Raw genomic sequence first — 18,885 nt, 5'->3', positions numbered from 1 at the left:
AGCAATCAGAGCACTCATTACTGAGAGAGGTGGGGTCAGTGTGGGAGTACACAAGCCTGAGTGTTAGTGTGTGTGTGTGTGTGTGTGTGTGTGTGTGTGTTTGTGAGTGACCATGGTTTCTCCATAGAGGCAAGCCCAACCAGATCCAGATTGCCAGATCAGAGGGACTATCAAAGTGCTGGATATCTGTGGGTTGCCAGGTTGGGATCCTGCTGTGAGGTCTGAGGCCTGGACATTGACAGAGAAGAAATCACAGCAGAGATAGAGGAGGAGAGGAGAGGGGGAGAAGAGGAGGGGAGAAGAGAGGAGAGAAGAGGAGGAAAGAAGAGAAGAGGAGGAAGAAGAGTGGAGACGAGATGAGTAAGAGACAAGATTTGTATTTATTTGATTTCACCTTTATTTGACCAGGTAGGCCAGTTGAGAACAAGTTCTCATTTACAACTGTGACCTGGTCAAGATAAAGCAGTGCGACAAAAACAACAACACAGAGTTACACATGGGATAAACAAATGTACAGTCAATAACACAATAGAAAAATCTGTTTTCTGTGTGTGCAAATTAAGTAAGGAGGTAAGGCAATAAATAGGCCATAGTGGCGAAGTAATTACAATTTAGCAATTAACACTGGAGTGATAGATGAGGATGTGCAAGTATAAATACTGGTGTGCAAAAGAGCAGAAAAACAAAAACAAATATGGGATGAGGTAGGTAGTTGGTTGGATGGGCTATTTACAGATGGGCTGTGAACAGCTGCAGTGATCGGTAAGCTGCTCTGACAACTGATGCTTAAAGTTAGTGAGGGAGATATAAGTCTCCAACTTCAGCGATTTTTTTGCAATTCGTTCCAGTCATTGGCAGCAGAGAACTGGAAGGAAAGGCGGCCAAAGTAGGTGTTGGTTTTGGGGATGACCAGTAAAATATACCTGCTGTAGCGCGTGCTATGGGTGGGTGTTGCTATGGTGACCAGTGAGCTGAGATAAGGCAGAGCTTTACCTAGCAAAAACGTATAAACTTTTTTCAGAACCCTGTCTTTCAAAGATAATTTGTAAAAATCCAAATAACTTCACAGATCTTCATTGTAAAGGTTTTAAACACTGTTTCCCATGCTTGTTCAATGATCCATAAACAATTAACGAACGTGCACCTGTGGAACGGTCGATAAGACACTAACAGCTTAAGACAGTAGGCAATTAAGGTCACAGTTATGAAAACTTAGGACACTAAATAGGTCTTTCTACTGACTCTGAAAAACACCAAAAGAAAGATGCCCAGGGTCCCTGCAGGTGGAGTGTCCGTCATGGTCTGTGGCGGTGGTCTGTGACATCCTCCTCCATCATGTGGTACCCTTCCTGCAGGCTCATCTTGACATGACCCTCCAGCATGACAATGCCACCAGCCATACTGCTAGTTCTGTGCGTGATTTCATGCAAGACAATAATGTCAGTGTTCTGCTATGGCCAGCGAAGAGCCCGGATCTCAATCCGATCTCAATTCCCCGCAGAAATGTCTGGGAACTTGCAAGTGCCTTGGAGGAAGAATGGGGTAATATCTCACAGCAAGAACTGGTAAATCTGGTGCAGTCCATGAGGAGATGCACTGCGGTACTTAATGCAGCTGGTGGACACACCAGATACTGAATGTTACTTTTGATTTTGAACCCCCCTTTGTTCAGGGAAACATTATTCCATTTATGTTCATTACATGTCTGTGGAACTTGTTCAGTTTATGTCTCAGTTGTTGAGTCTTGTTGTTCATACAAATATTTACACATGTTAAGTTTTCTGAAAATAAATGCAGTTGACAGTGAGAGGACATTCTTTTTTTGCTGAGTTTAGATGACCTGGAGCCAGTGGGTTTGGCGACGAATATGTAGCAAGGACCAGAACAGAGAGCATACAGGTCACAGTGGTGGGTAGTATATGGGGATTTGGTGACAAAACGGATGGCACTGTGATATACTGCATCCAATTGCTGAGTAGAGTGTTGGGGGCTATTTTGTAAATTACATTGTCGAAGTCAAGGATCGGTAGGATAGTCAGTTTTACGAGGGTATGTTTGGCAGCTTGAGTGAAGGAGGCTTTGTTGCAAAATAGGAAGCCAATTCCAGATTTAATTTTGGATTGGAGATGCTTAATATGAGTCTGGAAGGAGAGTTTACAGTCTAGTCAGACACATAGGTATTTGTAGTTGTCCACATATTCTAAGTCAGAACCGTCCAGAGTTGTGATGCTAGTCGGGAGGGCGGGTGCGGGCAGCGATGGTTGAAGAGCATGCATTTAGTTTTACTTGCATTTAAGAGCAGTTGGAGGCCACAGAAGGAGTGTTGTATGGCATTGAAGCTCGCCTGGAGGTTTGTTAACACAGTGTCCAAAGAAGGGCCAGATGTATACAGAATGGTGCCATCTGCGTAGAGGTGGATCAAAGAGTCACCCGCAGCAAGAGCGACATAATTGACATATACAGAAAACAGGAAAACAGGCCCTCCGATTTGACACACTGAACTCTATCTGAGAAATAGTTGGTGAACCAGGCGAGGCAGTCATTTCAAAAACCAAGGCTGTTGAGTCTGCCGATAAGAATATGGTGATTGACAGAGTCGAAAGCCTTGGCCAGGTCAATTAAGATGGCTGCACAGTACTGTCTTTTATCGGTGGTTATGATATCGTTTAGGACCTTGAGCGAGGCTGATGTGCACCCGTGACCAGCTCAGAATAACGGATTGCATAGCGGAGAATGTACGGTGGGATTAGAAATGGTCGGTTATCTGTTTGTTCACTTGGCTTTCGAAGACTTTAGAAAGGCAGGGCAGGATGGATATAGGTCTGTAACAGTTTGGGTCAAGTGTCTCCCGCTTTGAAGAGGGGGATGACCGTGGCCGCTTTCCAATCTTTAGGAATCTCAGACTATAGGAAAAAGAGGTTGAACAGACTAGTAATAGGGGTTGCAACAATGGCAGCGGATAATTTTAGGAAGAGAGGGTCCAGATTGTCTAGCCCAGCTGATTTGTAGAAATCCAGATTTTGCAGCTCTATCAGTGCAGTGGGCAGCTGGGAGGAGGTGCTCTTTTGGAAATAGTGCCGCAGTATGCAGATTTCTGTTTGAAAAAGCTAGCCTTTGCTTTCCTAACTGACTGTGTATATTGGTTCCTGACTTCCCTGAAAAGTTGCATATCGCGGGGACTATTCGATGCTAGTGCAGTGCGCCGCAGGATGTTTTTGTGCTGGTCAAGGGCAGTCAAGTCTGGAGTGAACCAAGGGCTGTTCTTAGTTCTACATTTTTTGAAAGGGGCATGTTTATTTAAGATGGTGAGGAAAGCACTTTTAAAGAACAACCAGGCATCCTCTACTGATGGGATCAATATCCTTCCAGGATACCCGGGCCAGGTCGATTAGAAAGGCCTGCCTGCAGAAGTGTTTTAAGGAGCGTTTGACAGTGATGTGGGGTAGTTGTTTCACCGCGGACCCATAATGGACGCAGGCAATGAGGCAGTGATCGCTGAGATCTTGGTTGAAGACAGAGAGGTGTATTTAGAGGGAAAGTTGGTCAGGATGATATCCATGAGGGTGCCCATGTTTACGGATTTGGGGTTGTACCTGGTAGGTTCATTGATAATTTGTGTGAGATTAAGGGCATCTTTAGAATGTTTAGAAGTTTAGAATGTAGGACGGACAGGGTGTTAAGCATATCCCAGTTTAGGTCACCTAACAGTACAAACTCTGAGATTACACGGGGGGCAATCAATTCACATATGGTGTCCAGGGAACAGCTGGGAGCTGAGTTTTCGGTGGCCTTCCAAAGCCAGGATTCAGACACGGCTAGGACATCAGTGTTGGCGGAGTGTGCTAAAGCAGTGAATAAAGCAAACTTAGGGAGGAGGTTTCTGATGTTAACAGGCATGAACCCAAGGCTTTTACATTTACAGAAGTCAACAAATGATGGCACCTGGGGACATGCAGGGCCTGGGTTAACCTCTACATTACCAGAGGAACAAAGGAGGAGTAGGATGAGGGTACGGCTAAATGCTATAAGAACTGGTTGTCTAGTGCTTTGGGAACAGAGAATAAAAAGAGCAGATTTCTGGGTGTGGTAGGATAGATTCAGGGTATAATGTGAAAACACGGGTATGGTAGGGTGCGAGTACAGTGGAGGTAAACCTAGGCATTGAGTGATGATGAGAGAGGTTGCATCTCTGGAGGCGCCAGTTAAGCTAGGTGCGGTCTCCGCATGTGTGGGGGGTGGGGCAAAGGAGCTATCTGAGGTATGTTGAGCGGGACTAGGGGCTCCGCAGTAAAATAAAACAATGAGAGCGCCCCTAAATAACAGTATACAAGGCACATTGACATTAGAGAGAGGTATAGAGCAATCACAGGTGTTGATTGGGAGAGCTAAGACGACAACAGGTAAGTTAACAACGGTTAAACAGCCAAGACAACAACAACGGGTACATGGTGATGAATGGGCAGAGAGGGCCAGTTAGCTACACACAGGGCCTGAGTTCGAGGCTGGGGCAGATAGATAAACAACATGAAGTACAATGTTAATGAACAGTCCAGAAGCCATCAGGTGTGTAGCCGAGTGATCATAGGGTCCAATGAGCAGCAATAGATGAAACAGGGAGCTGTTCGGTAGTCGTTACTATGCTAGGCGAGCAGGAGAAAAGCTAGCGGGTCGGGGCTAGCAGATAGGTCTTCACCGACATCCACGACGCAGAGGCCGGTTGAGAGCACATCGGCTGAATTACATCAGCAGACCAGTCGTGATGGATCGGTGGGGCTCCGTGTTGACAAGAGTCCAGGCCAATTGGCAAGAGAGGCCACAATAGTCACTCGGTAGCAGCTAGTTAGCTGCAATGATCCAGTGTGATGGTCCAGAGCATGCGGCAGGAATCCAGAAATGGAAAAAAGCAGTCAGATATGCTCAGGGCTGATATCGCGCTGTGCAGACTGGCAGGTATTATCCGGGCTATCAGGGCTAAAGCGGCTGGTGTCTGAGCTAAATGGTAAAGACTGCTAGAAGTGGCTAACAATGACTAAATAGCTAGTAGCTAATTAGCTGGCTAGCTGCTGATGGAGGTTCCAGTTATAAGGTCTAAAAAATAGCAGATCCGTACCACATTGGGTGAGGCGGGTTGCAGGAAAGTATATTTAATCCGAAAATGGAAAAAAAGAGATTGAAATATATTGAAATGTATACAAAAAAACAAAAAGAAAAACTGAATATTTACATGGGACAAAAACAAAAACCATCTTGGATACTCGTCTCATCTCTTTAGATGAGAGAAGAGGTGGATTTGTCTATTGACTGTAGCCCCGCCAGAGATGGGGTCAGTGTGTTGATTAAAGCTCCTTTATCAGACCTGTCTAGCACCACTATCACTGAATCACTGGCTTTGAAAACACACAAAGACTGAACGCGCACACACAGACAGACAAACTATTTTTCAAAGGTTCTCAAAAAGGGTGTAAAGGATAGTGCTGTGGCTTTAAAGGCTATTCTAGGATATTCACGAACACACACACACACACACACACACACACACACACACACACACACACACACACACCTTTCAATATCAAACCCTGCCCAGAGCTTTAATCTAAAAGTCAATGTAATTCAACCTACTCTCTACCCTAATATCCACTGAGTCATTACTACATGCTGAAGCCAGTGTTTCCACTGATAAAAGAGGAGAGAATGAGGAGAGGATGAGAGGAGAAAGTGCAAAGAGACGAAAGAGAGAGGAGCATAGACAGAATGATGAGAGGACAGAGAGGGATCAGAGAGTGAGGAAAGAGAGGGATGAGTGTTGAAAGATAACCCTGAAGTAGAAGTGAAGAGCAGCAGTGTGGGTTTAGAGTACAGAGATAGGCCCACCCCTACACAGGCCTGACGGTCACCCATACATAGACAGATACACACACGAGGATTGAGGGACAGTCCTGGTTCAACTGGTTCCTGTTTAATGCTACTTATCTAAATTCACAGTGCCTCAGCGCACTCCCTTATTCAGAAAGCTTTTCAGAACACACTTAACACCTACATAGACTGGAAGGTCATCTCAAAGGTTTCATCACATTCTACTTTTAATTGTTCTTTGGGTACTTTTCAAACTCTTTAAAATGAAGTGTGAAATGCCATTGTATTACTGTATGTAGGCCTCTCAGTACAGAGGGAGCTGTCCAGAGTAGTGTGGTGCTGAACTTTCCTACAGCCCTGTCAGTGCTACTGAAGACTACTACATCTCGTTATTTTAATACTTGAATATTTGATGAGGGGTGTTGACGTCAACCACCTGCATTCAACGGAGAGAGATGCTATGCTACTAGCCTCATGTCATGAATACTGTATGCATAGGCATCTCAAGACAACTTCGATATAAAGTGTTTTTTTCTCAAATTTGCCGGGATGTCATGTGTCCTACTTATATCAGTACACTCGTAGCAACCTAAGCACTCCAAAAAATGTATTTGATCAAATAAACCTACGTAGCAAATAAGTCATTACATTTTTTGCTGACCAAATTTGACACTCTCTCATTGACCTCTACTGTATATAAAAAAAGAAACAGAACAACGCCACCTGCTCGAGAAGACAGATTTTTGGCCAAGTTATCCCTCTCGCTTCGCCTTTTCCTTTCTGGTGCTGTCCATGGTGCTGAGCTGTCCATGGTGCTGAATTATCCTACAGCCCTGTCAATTGCTCCTGAAGACACCTTTAGTGCTGTCCATGGTGCTGAACTATCCTACAGCAGCCCTGTCTGTAGTGCTGACCTACTAGTCCCTTGGGACATCTCCCAAGAACCTAAGTGTGTGTGTGTGTGTCTTACCGTCCGGTGATGAGGAAGAAGAGGGTGAGGATGATGAGGAGAGTGAAGCCTCCCACGGCTGCCGTGACGATCACCAACACCTGACCCTGGTCTGACGCCATGTCCGACGCTACGGGGAGGGGACAAATCAATTGATTGATTATTATCTGGACGTATTAAGTGATTTACAGTATAGACATACAGCCATATCACTGGAAGAGAGATGACATCACAAAAACAAGATACATTCACATGATTAAGTCAGAAGAAAGTCAGAAGACAATAACTATACCACTTTTAAAACATCTTTATCAAATCAGACTGAGGAGAGAAAAGCACTTTTATTAGTAATAATTGATATTGTTAGTATTAATTAATTAGAAATGAATATGGAGAGATTGATGAACTCTTGGTCTGAAAGACAACCATTCTATTTTAAAAGGAATCATTCATATGCTTGGTGCCATTTCATTAATATTATTCATTCATGAAATTGTGATTTAGTCTCTGATCATTTGCCAAAATTAGCCACATTTGATATTCATTATTTTCCCTTCTCTCTGTTTCTTCACAGGGCTAACGAATGCCACATAATTGAAAGATGATTGCTATTAGCAAAATGTATTTCTACAAAATGTTACACTTAATGAATATGAATTGGAGATCAGGATGCGTAGCCCCCAACCCAGACGTGACAGCATTTGTGTGCCCGCAAGTATGCGTGGATGTGTGAGGATCGGTGCCAATATGTTTGTAAGTGTGTGTGTGTACGCTTGAATGTGTGAAGGCCGGAATGTGTGTGTGTGTGTGCGAGAGTGTATATGTAGCTGGGGTCTGGACAGAGATAATTGCCAGTCAGACGGGGAGATCAGAGGGGTAGATAACTTCACAGGATGGTTCTCCTGACCAGGAGTTCACACACACTCTGAAGCCTAACTAAGCAGTCGGGCCGGATTGACGCTAATGAGACCGAGGCCTGTGTGTTTGTGTGGATGTGTGTGAAAGGGTTGAATCTAAAGGGCTGTCATGACTGTCATGCCTTTGGAAAGTACTCAAGACCACTTGAGTTTTTCCACATTTTGTTACGTTACAGCCTTTTTCTAAAATGTATTAAACACTTTTTCCCTCATTAATCTACACACAATACCCCATAATGACAAAGCAAAAACTGTTTTTTAGAAAATGTAACCATTTTCTTTTTGACCCCGGAAATAACACATTCACATAGGTATTCAGACCCTTTACTCAGTACTTTGTTGAAGCACCTTTGGCAGCGATTACAGCCTTGAGTCCTCTTGGGTATGACACTACAAACTTGGCACTCCTGTATTTGTGAAGCTTATCCCATTCTTCTCTGCAGATCCTCTCAAGCTCTGTCAGTTTGGACGGGGAGCGTCGCTGCACAGCTATTTCCAGGTCTCTCCAGAGAGGTTTGATCAGGTTGAAGTCCGAGCTCTGGCTGGGCCACTCAAGGACATTCAGAGACTTGTCCCGAAGCCACTTCTGTGTTATCTTGGCTGTGTGCTTAGGGTCGTTGTCCTGTTGAACCTGATGAACCTTCGCCCTAGACTGAGGTCCTGAACTCTCTTGATCAGGTTTTCATCAAGGATCTCTGTACATTGCTCCGTTCATCTTTCCCTCGATCCTGACTAGTCTCCCAGTCCCTGCTGCTGAACAACATCCCCACAGCATGATGCTGCCACCACCATACTTCAACGTAGGAATGGTGCCAGGTTTCCTCCAGACCTGATGCTTGGAATTCAGGCCAAAGAGTTCAATCATAGTTTCATCAGACCAGATTACCTTGTTTCTCATGGTGAGAGTTTTTAGGTGCCTTTTGGCAAACTCCAAGCTGGCTGTCATATGCCTTTTATTGAGGAGTGGCTTCTGTCTGGCCACTCTACCATAAAGCCCTGATTGGTGGAGTGCTGCAGAGATGGTTGTCCTTCTGGAAGGTTCTCCCAACTCTAGAGCGCTGTCAGAGTGACCATCGGGTTCTTGGTCACCTCCCTGACCAAGGCCCTTCTCCCCCGATTGCTCAGTTTGTCCGGGCGGCCAGCTCTAGGCTGAGTCTTGGTGGTTCCAGACTTCTTCCATTTAAGAAGGATGGAGGCCACTGTGTTCTTGGGGACCTTCAATGCTGCAGACATTTTTTGGTACCCTTCTCCAGATCTGTGCCTCAACACAATCCTGTCTCTGAGCTCTACGGACAATTCCTTTGACCTCATGGCTTGGTTTTTGCTCGGACATACACTGTCAACTGTGGGACCTTATATAGAAAGGTGTGTGCCTTTCCAAATCATGTCCAATCAATTGAATGTACCACAGATGGACACCAATCAAGTTGTAAAAACATCAAGCATTATCAATATAAACAGGATGCATCTGAGCTCAATTTCGCGTGTCAAAGCAAAAGGCCTGAATACTTATGTAAATAAGGTATTTCTGTTTTTATTTTTTATAAATTAGCAAACATTTCTAAAAACCTGTTTTAGCTTTTCATTATGGGATGGTGTGTGTGTAGATTGATGAGGATGTTTTATTTATTTCATCCATTTTAGAATAAGGCTGTCACGTAACAACATGTGGAAAAAGTCAAGGCGTCTGAATACTTTCAGAAGGCACTGCAGATGGGGAAGGAAGAGGTTAGATAGGAGGAGAGGCAGAACAGGTATGGAGAGGCCGGGGACAAGCAGAAAGGGAGGGATACAGGGGAGAGAAGGGAGGGAGGTAAGGAGGGGAGGGAGGGAGGGAGAGGGTATTTTCTCCTTGATTAAAGGGCAGAACAAAGGCAGGACTGTCTGATCCACTAGATAAAGAAAGCTCTTCAGCTGGATAGATGAGGGGGAAAAGAGGAGGAGGAGATAGGAGACACCACTGAGGCCAGATCAGTGGTTGGAGTGGACTGGTGCTGACCGACCAGTATAGAGAACCTACACCTCTATATTTCTACTGCTTGAGTTCTGGCACCTCTAAGATAAAAACCCTGGTACAGTAAAAAATAACTTAAGAACTGACCAAGTATATAGGACAGAACCACAAACACAGGTCTGTATGTTAGTATTCAGCATGGCTTTATTATCCCCGTGGGAACACTTTGGTTGTGGTTCTGTGTATACATAAAAACAGCATAGAAAAGGACATATACAGACAATAAATACAGGTAGAAAAGTGCATGAGCGATCAATGACTCATCTGTACACCCTATACATCAGTACACTCTGTTAACTTCAATGTCAGCTGTAAAGCCTCTCTAAAAGGCAATATAAATACAAACAACATCACGAGCACATTGGAAAGTTCATGTATTTATCTTTTCATTGATTACATCTAGGGTTAAGTGTTAGGGGTCATGAAACAGACAGAGAGGGTGGTATGAGGTACTCACTGTCGTCCGTGGTCTCATACTCGTATTTGGGGCTGTAGGCGCTGTGTCCAGCGGAGGTGCGTGTTCTCAGGCTGAAGACGTAGCAGGTGGAGGGCTTTAACCCTGTGATGATCACACTGGGGGCTTTGGTCCGTGTCGACGAGTAGCTCAACTCCTCATGTTCCTTCTCGTAGTACTTGACCTCATAGTCGACCACCAGGAGGGAGATCTGTTCTGGCTCCAGCCACGACAGGGCAATGCTGTTCTGAGATGCCCAGTCCTTCTTCAGCATGCCCACCATAAAGGGACCTGGAGGGAACAATCAGAGAGAATATTAGAGGTCAGGTGTTCAACTACTAACATCAAATCATATTTTATTGGTCACATACACGTGTTTAGCAGATGTTATTGTGGGTGTAGCGGCAATTCTTGTGCTTCTAGTTCCAACAAGTGCAGCAATATCTAACAAGTAATTCCTAACAATTCCACAACATATACCCAATACACACAAATCTAAGTAAGGAATGGAATTAAGAATATATAAATATACTGTACGTCCCCAAATAATTCTGGGCTAAAACGATGTAAGGAATACTACATAAAAAACGAAATACTGCAAAGTTTCCTAAGAACTAGAAGCGAGGCAGCCCTCTCTGTTGGTGCCATCTTTCCATTTAATCTGAGTAGTGATGGAAGGCTGACACCAGCTTCTGATTATATGCTTCATCATTTTACAGGAAAGGCTTTGCTTTCCTAGAGATAAGCCTGGAGCATCCAATTATCTTAATATCAAATATTAGGGCTTTTACGGTCATACAAGGGTCTGTGGATCCTCCAGTGACAACAGGTCTACCTGGGAGATTCGGTTAGTTAGCTGTGTTGTTATAAATCATATTAGTCGTGTGTTGATTACATTAGTGCTGAGTAAATATTGTCCCAGGGCTTGACTACAGCCACCGGCAGGTGATATCAGCCTCTCACTAATTAATATCCTATTAACTCAACATGGTAAACAGTTCGCTAAGATTTATCTACATAAATACCGGTGTTATTAAAACCTTTCAAAATAGATGGTGAACACTTTCTTTTTAGGGATGTCAAACTGTACTGTGTAACGGCCAAGGTAGGGGGTAGGTTATGACGGCAAGAAGATTTCAAATAGGTGCAGGATTTATTGGAAAAAAGGAGCAGAGAGTAATCATCAATCATTAGAAGAAAGACACGTTAAGTGGCTTTAGTCAGCCCTGACTTGACATAGAATACCATACACACCTTGTCCCCTCCTTCTCATCCCAAAAGATGAAACAAACTGATTTTGATACCCTATGTGGCGGGAAGCCAGTGGAATATACTATCCCCATTTATAAACAAGTGGTGTCAGGTAGGCCTTAATAGCATGCTATCGCCCACATTTGTCTTACATTACCATGCGGGCACAAAATGACTCAATACAGGAATGTGGGCCTGAAAAATTACAAGTAAATATCAGTAAAGGAAAACAGGACAAGAAACACTATTATGAGAATTACAAACTCTTCTCAAAAGTGAACTAACCCAGAGTGTGATGATTAAAACTCCTTTGTTTATTTCAGCTCCATCAGTAACTGGACTGATGGATGTTTCCTACAGTCATATCACCTTCGTGTCGAGGCTGCATTTCCAGCAGGCAGTTTAGTGCTGTGAGCTTAAACTAATTCTGCCTCCTGATCTATTTCAATGCTTGGTTTGTTCTTAATAATGAAGAACATAATAGCCTTTCAGGCTAGTAAGGCTTCCCAAATGTAAGCTAAAATTGAACAACAACATAATATCATGGCCGATTGAAATTAGCTGATTTATTTTGCATAATGAGTCAACTGAAAGGTCACTTCATTTTCTCACACACACACACACACACACACACACACACACACACACACACACACACACACAGTGGGGCAAAAAAACACATACACAAAGCTGACAACTTATTAGGCTACACATTACTTTACATAGTAGGCTACATGTCACCTCATTAATGTTGTGTTATGTGTGCGTTTGTACTTGTGTGTGTGTGTTGTTATTTTTGTCCCTGGAAATACCCCATTCATCTCAATGGGGTGTTATCACCCACAAACCTGTAGATAAATAACATCTAAGTGAGCAGATGACCCTGTCCACACTAGTGTTGCACGGTACACCGTACCGCGCCTTTTAGAAAATGTTTAGAGGTTTAGTACATTTTTATTGAACCGGTCCAATAATATCCACTTCACTTTCATGTATGTATTTGTATTTCCCCTTTATTTAACTAAGCACATATCAGGTGTGGCAGCTGTAAATCAACCAACCGTATCCCATACCAGCCCTCACTTACCTGCTTCTCTCCATCCGCTCTTCATGCACATCTATTCCTCTGTCACTTGTTAAATAGAATTTAGCCTTGATTGCGAGCGAGGATGGAGACCCTGATCAGTCTTCTGTTGTTACATTGGAGCAGTGCACAGAGTGAGCCAGGTTGATACATTGTATATCATTCCATCCCAGATATAACAAAAAGCACAGGCCAGTCTGAGGCGTTTGTTTGCAAGTTCACTGTCATGCAGCTGTGGCAAAGAGGAAAAACACAGGTATACTTGCAGCTTTACAGCCAAGACAAGGGCTGGTCTCAAACGGCTAAAATATCACTCCTATAACTGGAGCCTGTTTTTCTTCCTGCGCGATTTGGATTTGATAGAATTTCACAAACCAAGTCATGGGCCGTTTTAAACTATTCCCAGCTGGCTAATTATTAGTTTGATAACAAACAACGTGGTTCAGTCATGTTACCTAGCTAGCTAACATTTACATTTAAGTCATTTAGCAGACGCTCTTATCCAGAGCGACTAACAACCTGGTAACTTGACATTTGGTTTAGGCACATTTGAATGGCACAGGAAAAGGGTCTGTTACTCATGAGATGTGCTTCAAAAGGTAGGATTCATATAGACATAACTATATGAACAAAAATATAAACGCAACATGTAAAGTGTAGGTTTCATGAGCTGGAATAAAAGATCCCAGAAATGTTCCATACAAACAAAAAGCGTATTTCCCTCAAATGTTGGGCACAAATGTGTTTACATCACTGTTACTGAGCATTGATCCTTTGCCAAGATAAACAGGTGTGGAATATCAAGAAGCTGAATAAATGCACCTTGTGCTGGGGACAATAAAAGGCCACCATAAAAATGTGCAGTTTTGTCACACAACACAATGCTACAGATGTGTCAAGTTTTGAGGGAGCAATTGGCATAATGACTGCAGGTATGTCCACCATAGCTGTTGCCAGAGAATTGAATGTAGATTTTTCTACCATAAGTCCGCCTCCAACGTCATTTAAGAGAATTTGGCAGTACGTCTAACCGGCCTCACAACCTCAGACCAAGTGTAACCACATCAGCCCAGGACCTCCACATCTGGCTTCTTCACCTACAGGATTGTTAGACCAGCCACCAGGGCAGCTGATGAAACTGTGGGTTTGTACAAATGAAGAATTTCTGCACAAACTGTCAGAAACCGTCTCTGGGAAGCTCATCTGCATGCTCATCGTCTTCACCAGGGTCTTGGCCTGACTGTAACAGACTTCAGTGGACAAATGCTCACTTTCCATGGACACTGGCACGCTGGATGAATCCCAGTTTCAACTGTACTGGGTATATGGCAGACAGCGTGTATGGCGTCGTGCGAACAAGCGGTTTCTGATGTCAACATTGTGAACATAGTGCCCTATGGTAGCTGTGGGGTTATGGTATGGGCCGGCATAAACCTTGGACAATGAACACAATTACATTTTATCGATGGCAATTTGAATGCACAGAGATACCATGACAAGATCCTGAGGCCCATTGTCCTGCAATTCATCTGCCTCCATCACCTCAAGTTTCAGCATGATAATGCACAGCGATCATGTCGTAAGGATCTGTACACAATTCCTGGAAGCTGAAAATGTACTAGTTCTTTCATGGCCTGCATACTCACCAGACATGTCACCCATTGAGCATGTTTGGGATGTTCTCGATCGACGTATTCAGACCACTTGACTTTTTCCACATTTTGTTACATTACATTTTAATTCTAAAATGTATTAAATAATTTTCTCCCTCATCACTCTACACACAACACCCCATAATGACAAAGTGAAAACAGGTTTTTAGAAATTATTAACACAATTATTTATAAATAAAAACAGAAATACCTTATTTAAATAAGTATTCAGACTCTTTGCTATGAGATTCGAAATTGAGCTCAGGTGCATTCTATTCCCATTGATCATCATTGAGATGTTTCTACAACTTGATTGGAGTCCACCTGTGGTAGATTCAATTGATTGGACATTATGTGGAAAGGCACAAACCTGTCTATATAAGGTCCCACAGTTGACAGTGCATGTCAGAGCAAAAACCAAGTCATGAGGTCGAAGGAATTGTCTGTAGAGGTCCGAAAAAGGATTGTGTCGAGGCACAGATCTGGGGAAGGGTAATGAGACATTTCTACAGCATTGAAGCTCCACAAGAACACAGTGGCCTTCAAACTGCCAAACTGAGCAATCGGGGGAGAAGGGTCATGGTCAGGGAGATGACCAAGAACCCGATCGTCAATCTGACAGAGCTCCAGAGTTCTTCTGTACAGATGGGAGAACCTTCCAGAAGGACAACCATCTCTGCAGAACTCCACCAATCAGGGCTTTATGGTAGAGTGGGCAGATGGAAGGCCAGCTTGGAGTTTGCCAAAAGGCACCTAAAGGACTCTCAGACCATGAGAAACAAGATTCTCTGGTCTGATGAAACCAAAATTGAACTCTTAGGCCTGAATGCCAAGAGTCACGTCTGGAGGAAACCTGACACCATCTCTACGGTGAAGCATGGTGGTGGCAGCATCATGCTGTGGCGATGTTTTTCAGAGGTAGGGAATGGGACACTAGTCAGGATCGAGGGAAAGCTGAACGGACCAAAATACAGAGAGATCCTTGATGAAAACCAGCACCAAAGCGCTGAAGACCTCAGACTGGGGTGAAGGTTCACCTTCCAACAGGACAACGACCCTAAGCACACAGCCAAGATAACGCAGGAGTGGCTTCGGGACAAGTCTCCGAAAGTCCTTGAGTGGCCCAGCCAAAGCCCGGACTTGAACCCGATCTAATACCTCTGTAGAGACTTGAATATAGCTGTGCAGAAACGCTCCCCATCCAAACTGATAGAGCTTGAGAGGATCTGCAGAGAAGAATGGGATAAACTCTCCAAATACAGGTGTGCCAAGCTTGTACTGTCATACTGAAGAGGACTCGAGGTTGTAATTGCTGCCAAAGGTGCTTCAACAAAGTACTGAGGAAAGGGTCTGAATACTTATGTATTTGCTTTTGCTTTGTCATTACAGAGTATTGTGTGTAGATTGATGAGGGGGAAAACGATTGAATCCATTTTTGAATAAGGCTGTAATGCAATAACGTGGTAAAAGTCAATGGGTCTGAATACTTTCCAAATGCACTTTATTTTTGTTCAGTGTCTTTCACTTTCTGCTGCTCTTTATATTCTGTTTCTGAAGATTAGAAAAGGTTTCATGCAGTGTTTTCCCCTAAGTGACACAATGACATGCAGATCATTATGCATGTACACTCCTTCCTCCCATTCCTCCAGCCAAATCACAGGCCTTTGCAAATATGAGCAAATCAGACATTCTATGCAGCATTCTATTATACAGTGAACAGTGTGCAGTTAAATGTAATATGTGTTGTATTGAGTAGAAGTATGACTATCAGTGACAGTTTTTTTGTGTAGCTTATGAGCATACACAATAGAAAATGGGAACAAGCGTCCGAGAGACAGGGCGAACAGGAAGCTAGGCCACTGAATTTTCCACCCTTGGTATCGTGATACTTGGCCTGGTATCGTGTCATTAGTAAAATGTTGGTAAGGTGACAACACTAGTCCACTCACACAGACACTGTGCCGAGTGTAACTGCTGTAGCATCTAGCTCAGTTAGGGGGGCAGCATCTGCTGCTAGCATATTGGCCTCTGATAGGGAACAATAAAAACTGCATAAATACAATCTCCCCAGCCTGCATGATTACAATCCCACTCCTACTGTTGCAGAGCAACATGTAACACACACAACTTTGGTTTAGGAGAGTTAAGCTGAGACACACTGGTATACTCATGGCAGGGTACGGTGCCCAGTAGAGAGCTGGCAGATACACTGTAGAAAACAACCCCTTAAAGAAACGAACTCTCACCTTCAGCTCTCAATACAGATGTAGGATCTTAATTTGATCACCGTGTTGCAGGAGAACTTTCCTGCAACAGGAAATGTACAACATGTAGTGTATTTGAGGTTTAAAAAGGCTTCTGAAGTTTTTTTATTTCCACTTTTCAGACTTGATTTTCCCTTACAAAAAATGTATCAACCCCTACAAAAATGTAGATTAATTTTTACCCACACAAAAATTCAAATTTCTTGTTGCTGGAGGATTATTTTCCTGCTGTAGCAAACTGGCTCAAATTAAGATCTTACATATTTATGAGTGCAAACTGTATAATATTAGCCAGAATATTCATTGTAATTTTATACCAGAAACAGCCAAAATACATATTCATATTCATACCCCAAAACTTCTGTTAGGGGGATGAGGCAAAATTGTGCTTATTGAATTTTCTTATTGAAATTCATGTGCAATGCAACTCTGAACAGGGCTTCAAATGACGGTGGAACTGAAGAGAGAAGCATGTCTCTCATAGCATTCCTTCTAAGGATTATACCCTATAGCATTTATATCAAAACCCCCAGTGCACAGTACATCTCTCTCTCGGAGGAGGAGGACTGGAAACCCATTATAATTATCGGTCAATTAGAATGGAAGCGACGGATGGATTTTCCAGTCTAGTGTAGTTAAGCTCCCAGTAAACTAATGTAGTCTCATTACAGCAGCTTGACATCTGTATGGTTTTAATGAGCTTGCCTGGCCCCAAGGCCTCCATTAACAGTTTAGAAAATCAATGGCTTCTATATTGATGCTTTAACACGCTTAAACGATATGAGAATGCTAGGTTACTAAGGGAGGGAGAAGAGGGAGAAGAGGGAGAAAGAAAGAAAGAAAGAAAGAAAGAAAGAAAGAAAGAAAGAAAGAAAAAGAAGACTAATGTGGTTTATGAAAACATGTTTGAGAAAAACAATAACTAGTAGACAAGGACATGTCAAAATGTCTGATTGTTTTGTTGCTACCCTGCCATGATGATTTGTAAGTCGCTCTGGATAAGAGCGTCTGCTAAATGACTTAAATGTAAATGTAAATGTAAATGTAATGATGTTTTAGATTCTACTCAGGAAGGAATATGAGAGAGATCACCTTTTGGAGGACACACACACACCAATCGCTGATCTCTTCCTTCACTTATATTTGTTTATGATGCGTTCTGAGTTGCTCTGGGGAGCTGAGAGAGTAAATGACCTTTATTCATAATGTAAGTTCCAGTGGGACCTTAAGTAATCATTAAGACCGTTCTGAGAGTGTGTGGTGTGTGTGTACAGCATATAGTGTGTTAGTGTGTGAGTCTCCCTTAGGCAAGATCACCTCCCACCACAGTCTTATAAACCCAACCAAACCTGACCTGGCATCTCGGGAGCCTCTGATCTCATTGACAACTGAGCTCAACACCACTGCATAGTGGGTAGTCTGTAGACAGTGTTGGACATGTGGCGTAAACACAGACACCCTGTGTAACAGTAAAGTGTCTGTAGACGGCAACAGTAATGTGTCTGTAGACGGCAACAGTAAAGTGTCTGTAGACTAACAGTAAAATGTCTGTAGACTGTAACAGTAAAGTGTCTGTAGACTAACAGTAAAGTGTCTGTAGACTAACAGTAAAGTGTCTGTAGACTGTAACAGTAAAGTGTATCTAGATTAACAGTAAAGTGTCTGTAGACTGTAACAGTAAAGTGTCTGTAGACTGTAACAGTAAAGTGTCTGTAGACTGTAACAGTAAAGTGTCTGTAGACTGTAACTGTAAAGTGTCTGTAGACTGTAACAGTAAAGTGTATCTAGATTAACAGTAAAGTGTCTGTAGACTGTAACAGTAAAGTGTCTGTAGACGGTAACAGTAAAGTGTCTGTAGACGGTAACAGTAAAGTGTCTGTAGACTGTAACAGTAAAGTGTCTGTAGACGGTAACAGTAAAGTGTCTGTAGACGGTAACAGTAAAGTGTCTGTAGACGGTAACAGTAAAGTGTCTGTAGACAGTAACAGTAAAGTGTCTGTAGACAGTAACAGTAAAGTGTCTGTAGACAGTAACAGTAAAGTGTCTGTAGACAGTAACAGTAAAGTGTCTGTAGACAGTAACAGTAAAGTGTCTGTAGACTGTAACAGTAAAGTGTCTGTAGACTGTAACAGTAAAGTGTCTGTAGACGGTAACAGTAAAGTGTCTGTAGACTGTAACAGTAAAGTGTCTGTAGACGGTAACAGTAAAGTGTCTGTAGACGGTAACAGTAAAGTGTCTGTAGACGGTAACAGTAAAGTGTCTGTAGACGGTAACAGTAAAGTGTCTGTAGACAGTAACAGTAAAGTGTCTGTAGACAGTAACAGTAAAGTGTCTGTAGACTGTAACAGTAAAGTGTCTGTAGACTGTAACAGTAAAGTGTCTGTAGACTAACAGTAAAGTGTCTGTAGACTGTAACAGTAAAGTGTCTGTAGACGGTAACAGTA

General features: G+C 43.0%; 1 protein-coding gene across 1 annotated transcript in view; it reads right to left on the bottom strand.

Moving 5' to 3' along the window:
* The window catches only part of LOC115119286 (ephrin type-A receptor 6-like), a 106,361-nt gene that overhangs the window by 33,647 nt on the left and 53,829 nt on the right, over window positions 1–18,885 (bottom strand). The window contains exons 2-3 of the mRNA XM_065017935.1: window positions 10,194–10,481; window positions 6,827–6,935 (exon numbers count right to left, since the gene is read on the bottom strand). Coding sequence (XP_064874007.1) covers window positions 6,827–6,935; window positions 10,194–10,481 — 397 coding nt within the window. The remainder of the gene's footprint in view (window positions 1–6,826; window positions 6,936–10,193; window positions 10,482–18,885) is intronic.

The sequence above is a fragment of the Oncorhynchus nerka genome, linkage group LG1 (genome assembly GCF_034236695.1).
Source record: "Oncorhynchus nerka isolate Pitt River linkage group LG1, Oner_Uvic_2.0, whole genome shotgun sequence".
In the NCBI taxonomy this organism is placed as follows: Eukaryota; Metazoa; Chordata; class Actinopteri; order Salmoniformes; family Salmonidae; genus Oncorhynchus; species Oncorhynchus nerka.
Note: the sequence above shows the minus strand (reverse complement) of the source record. Positions and strands in the feature narration are given on the sequence as shown.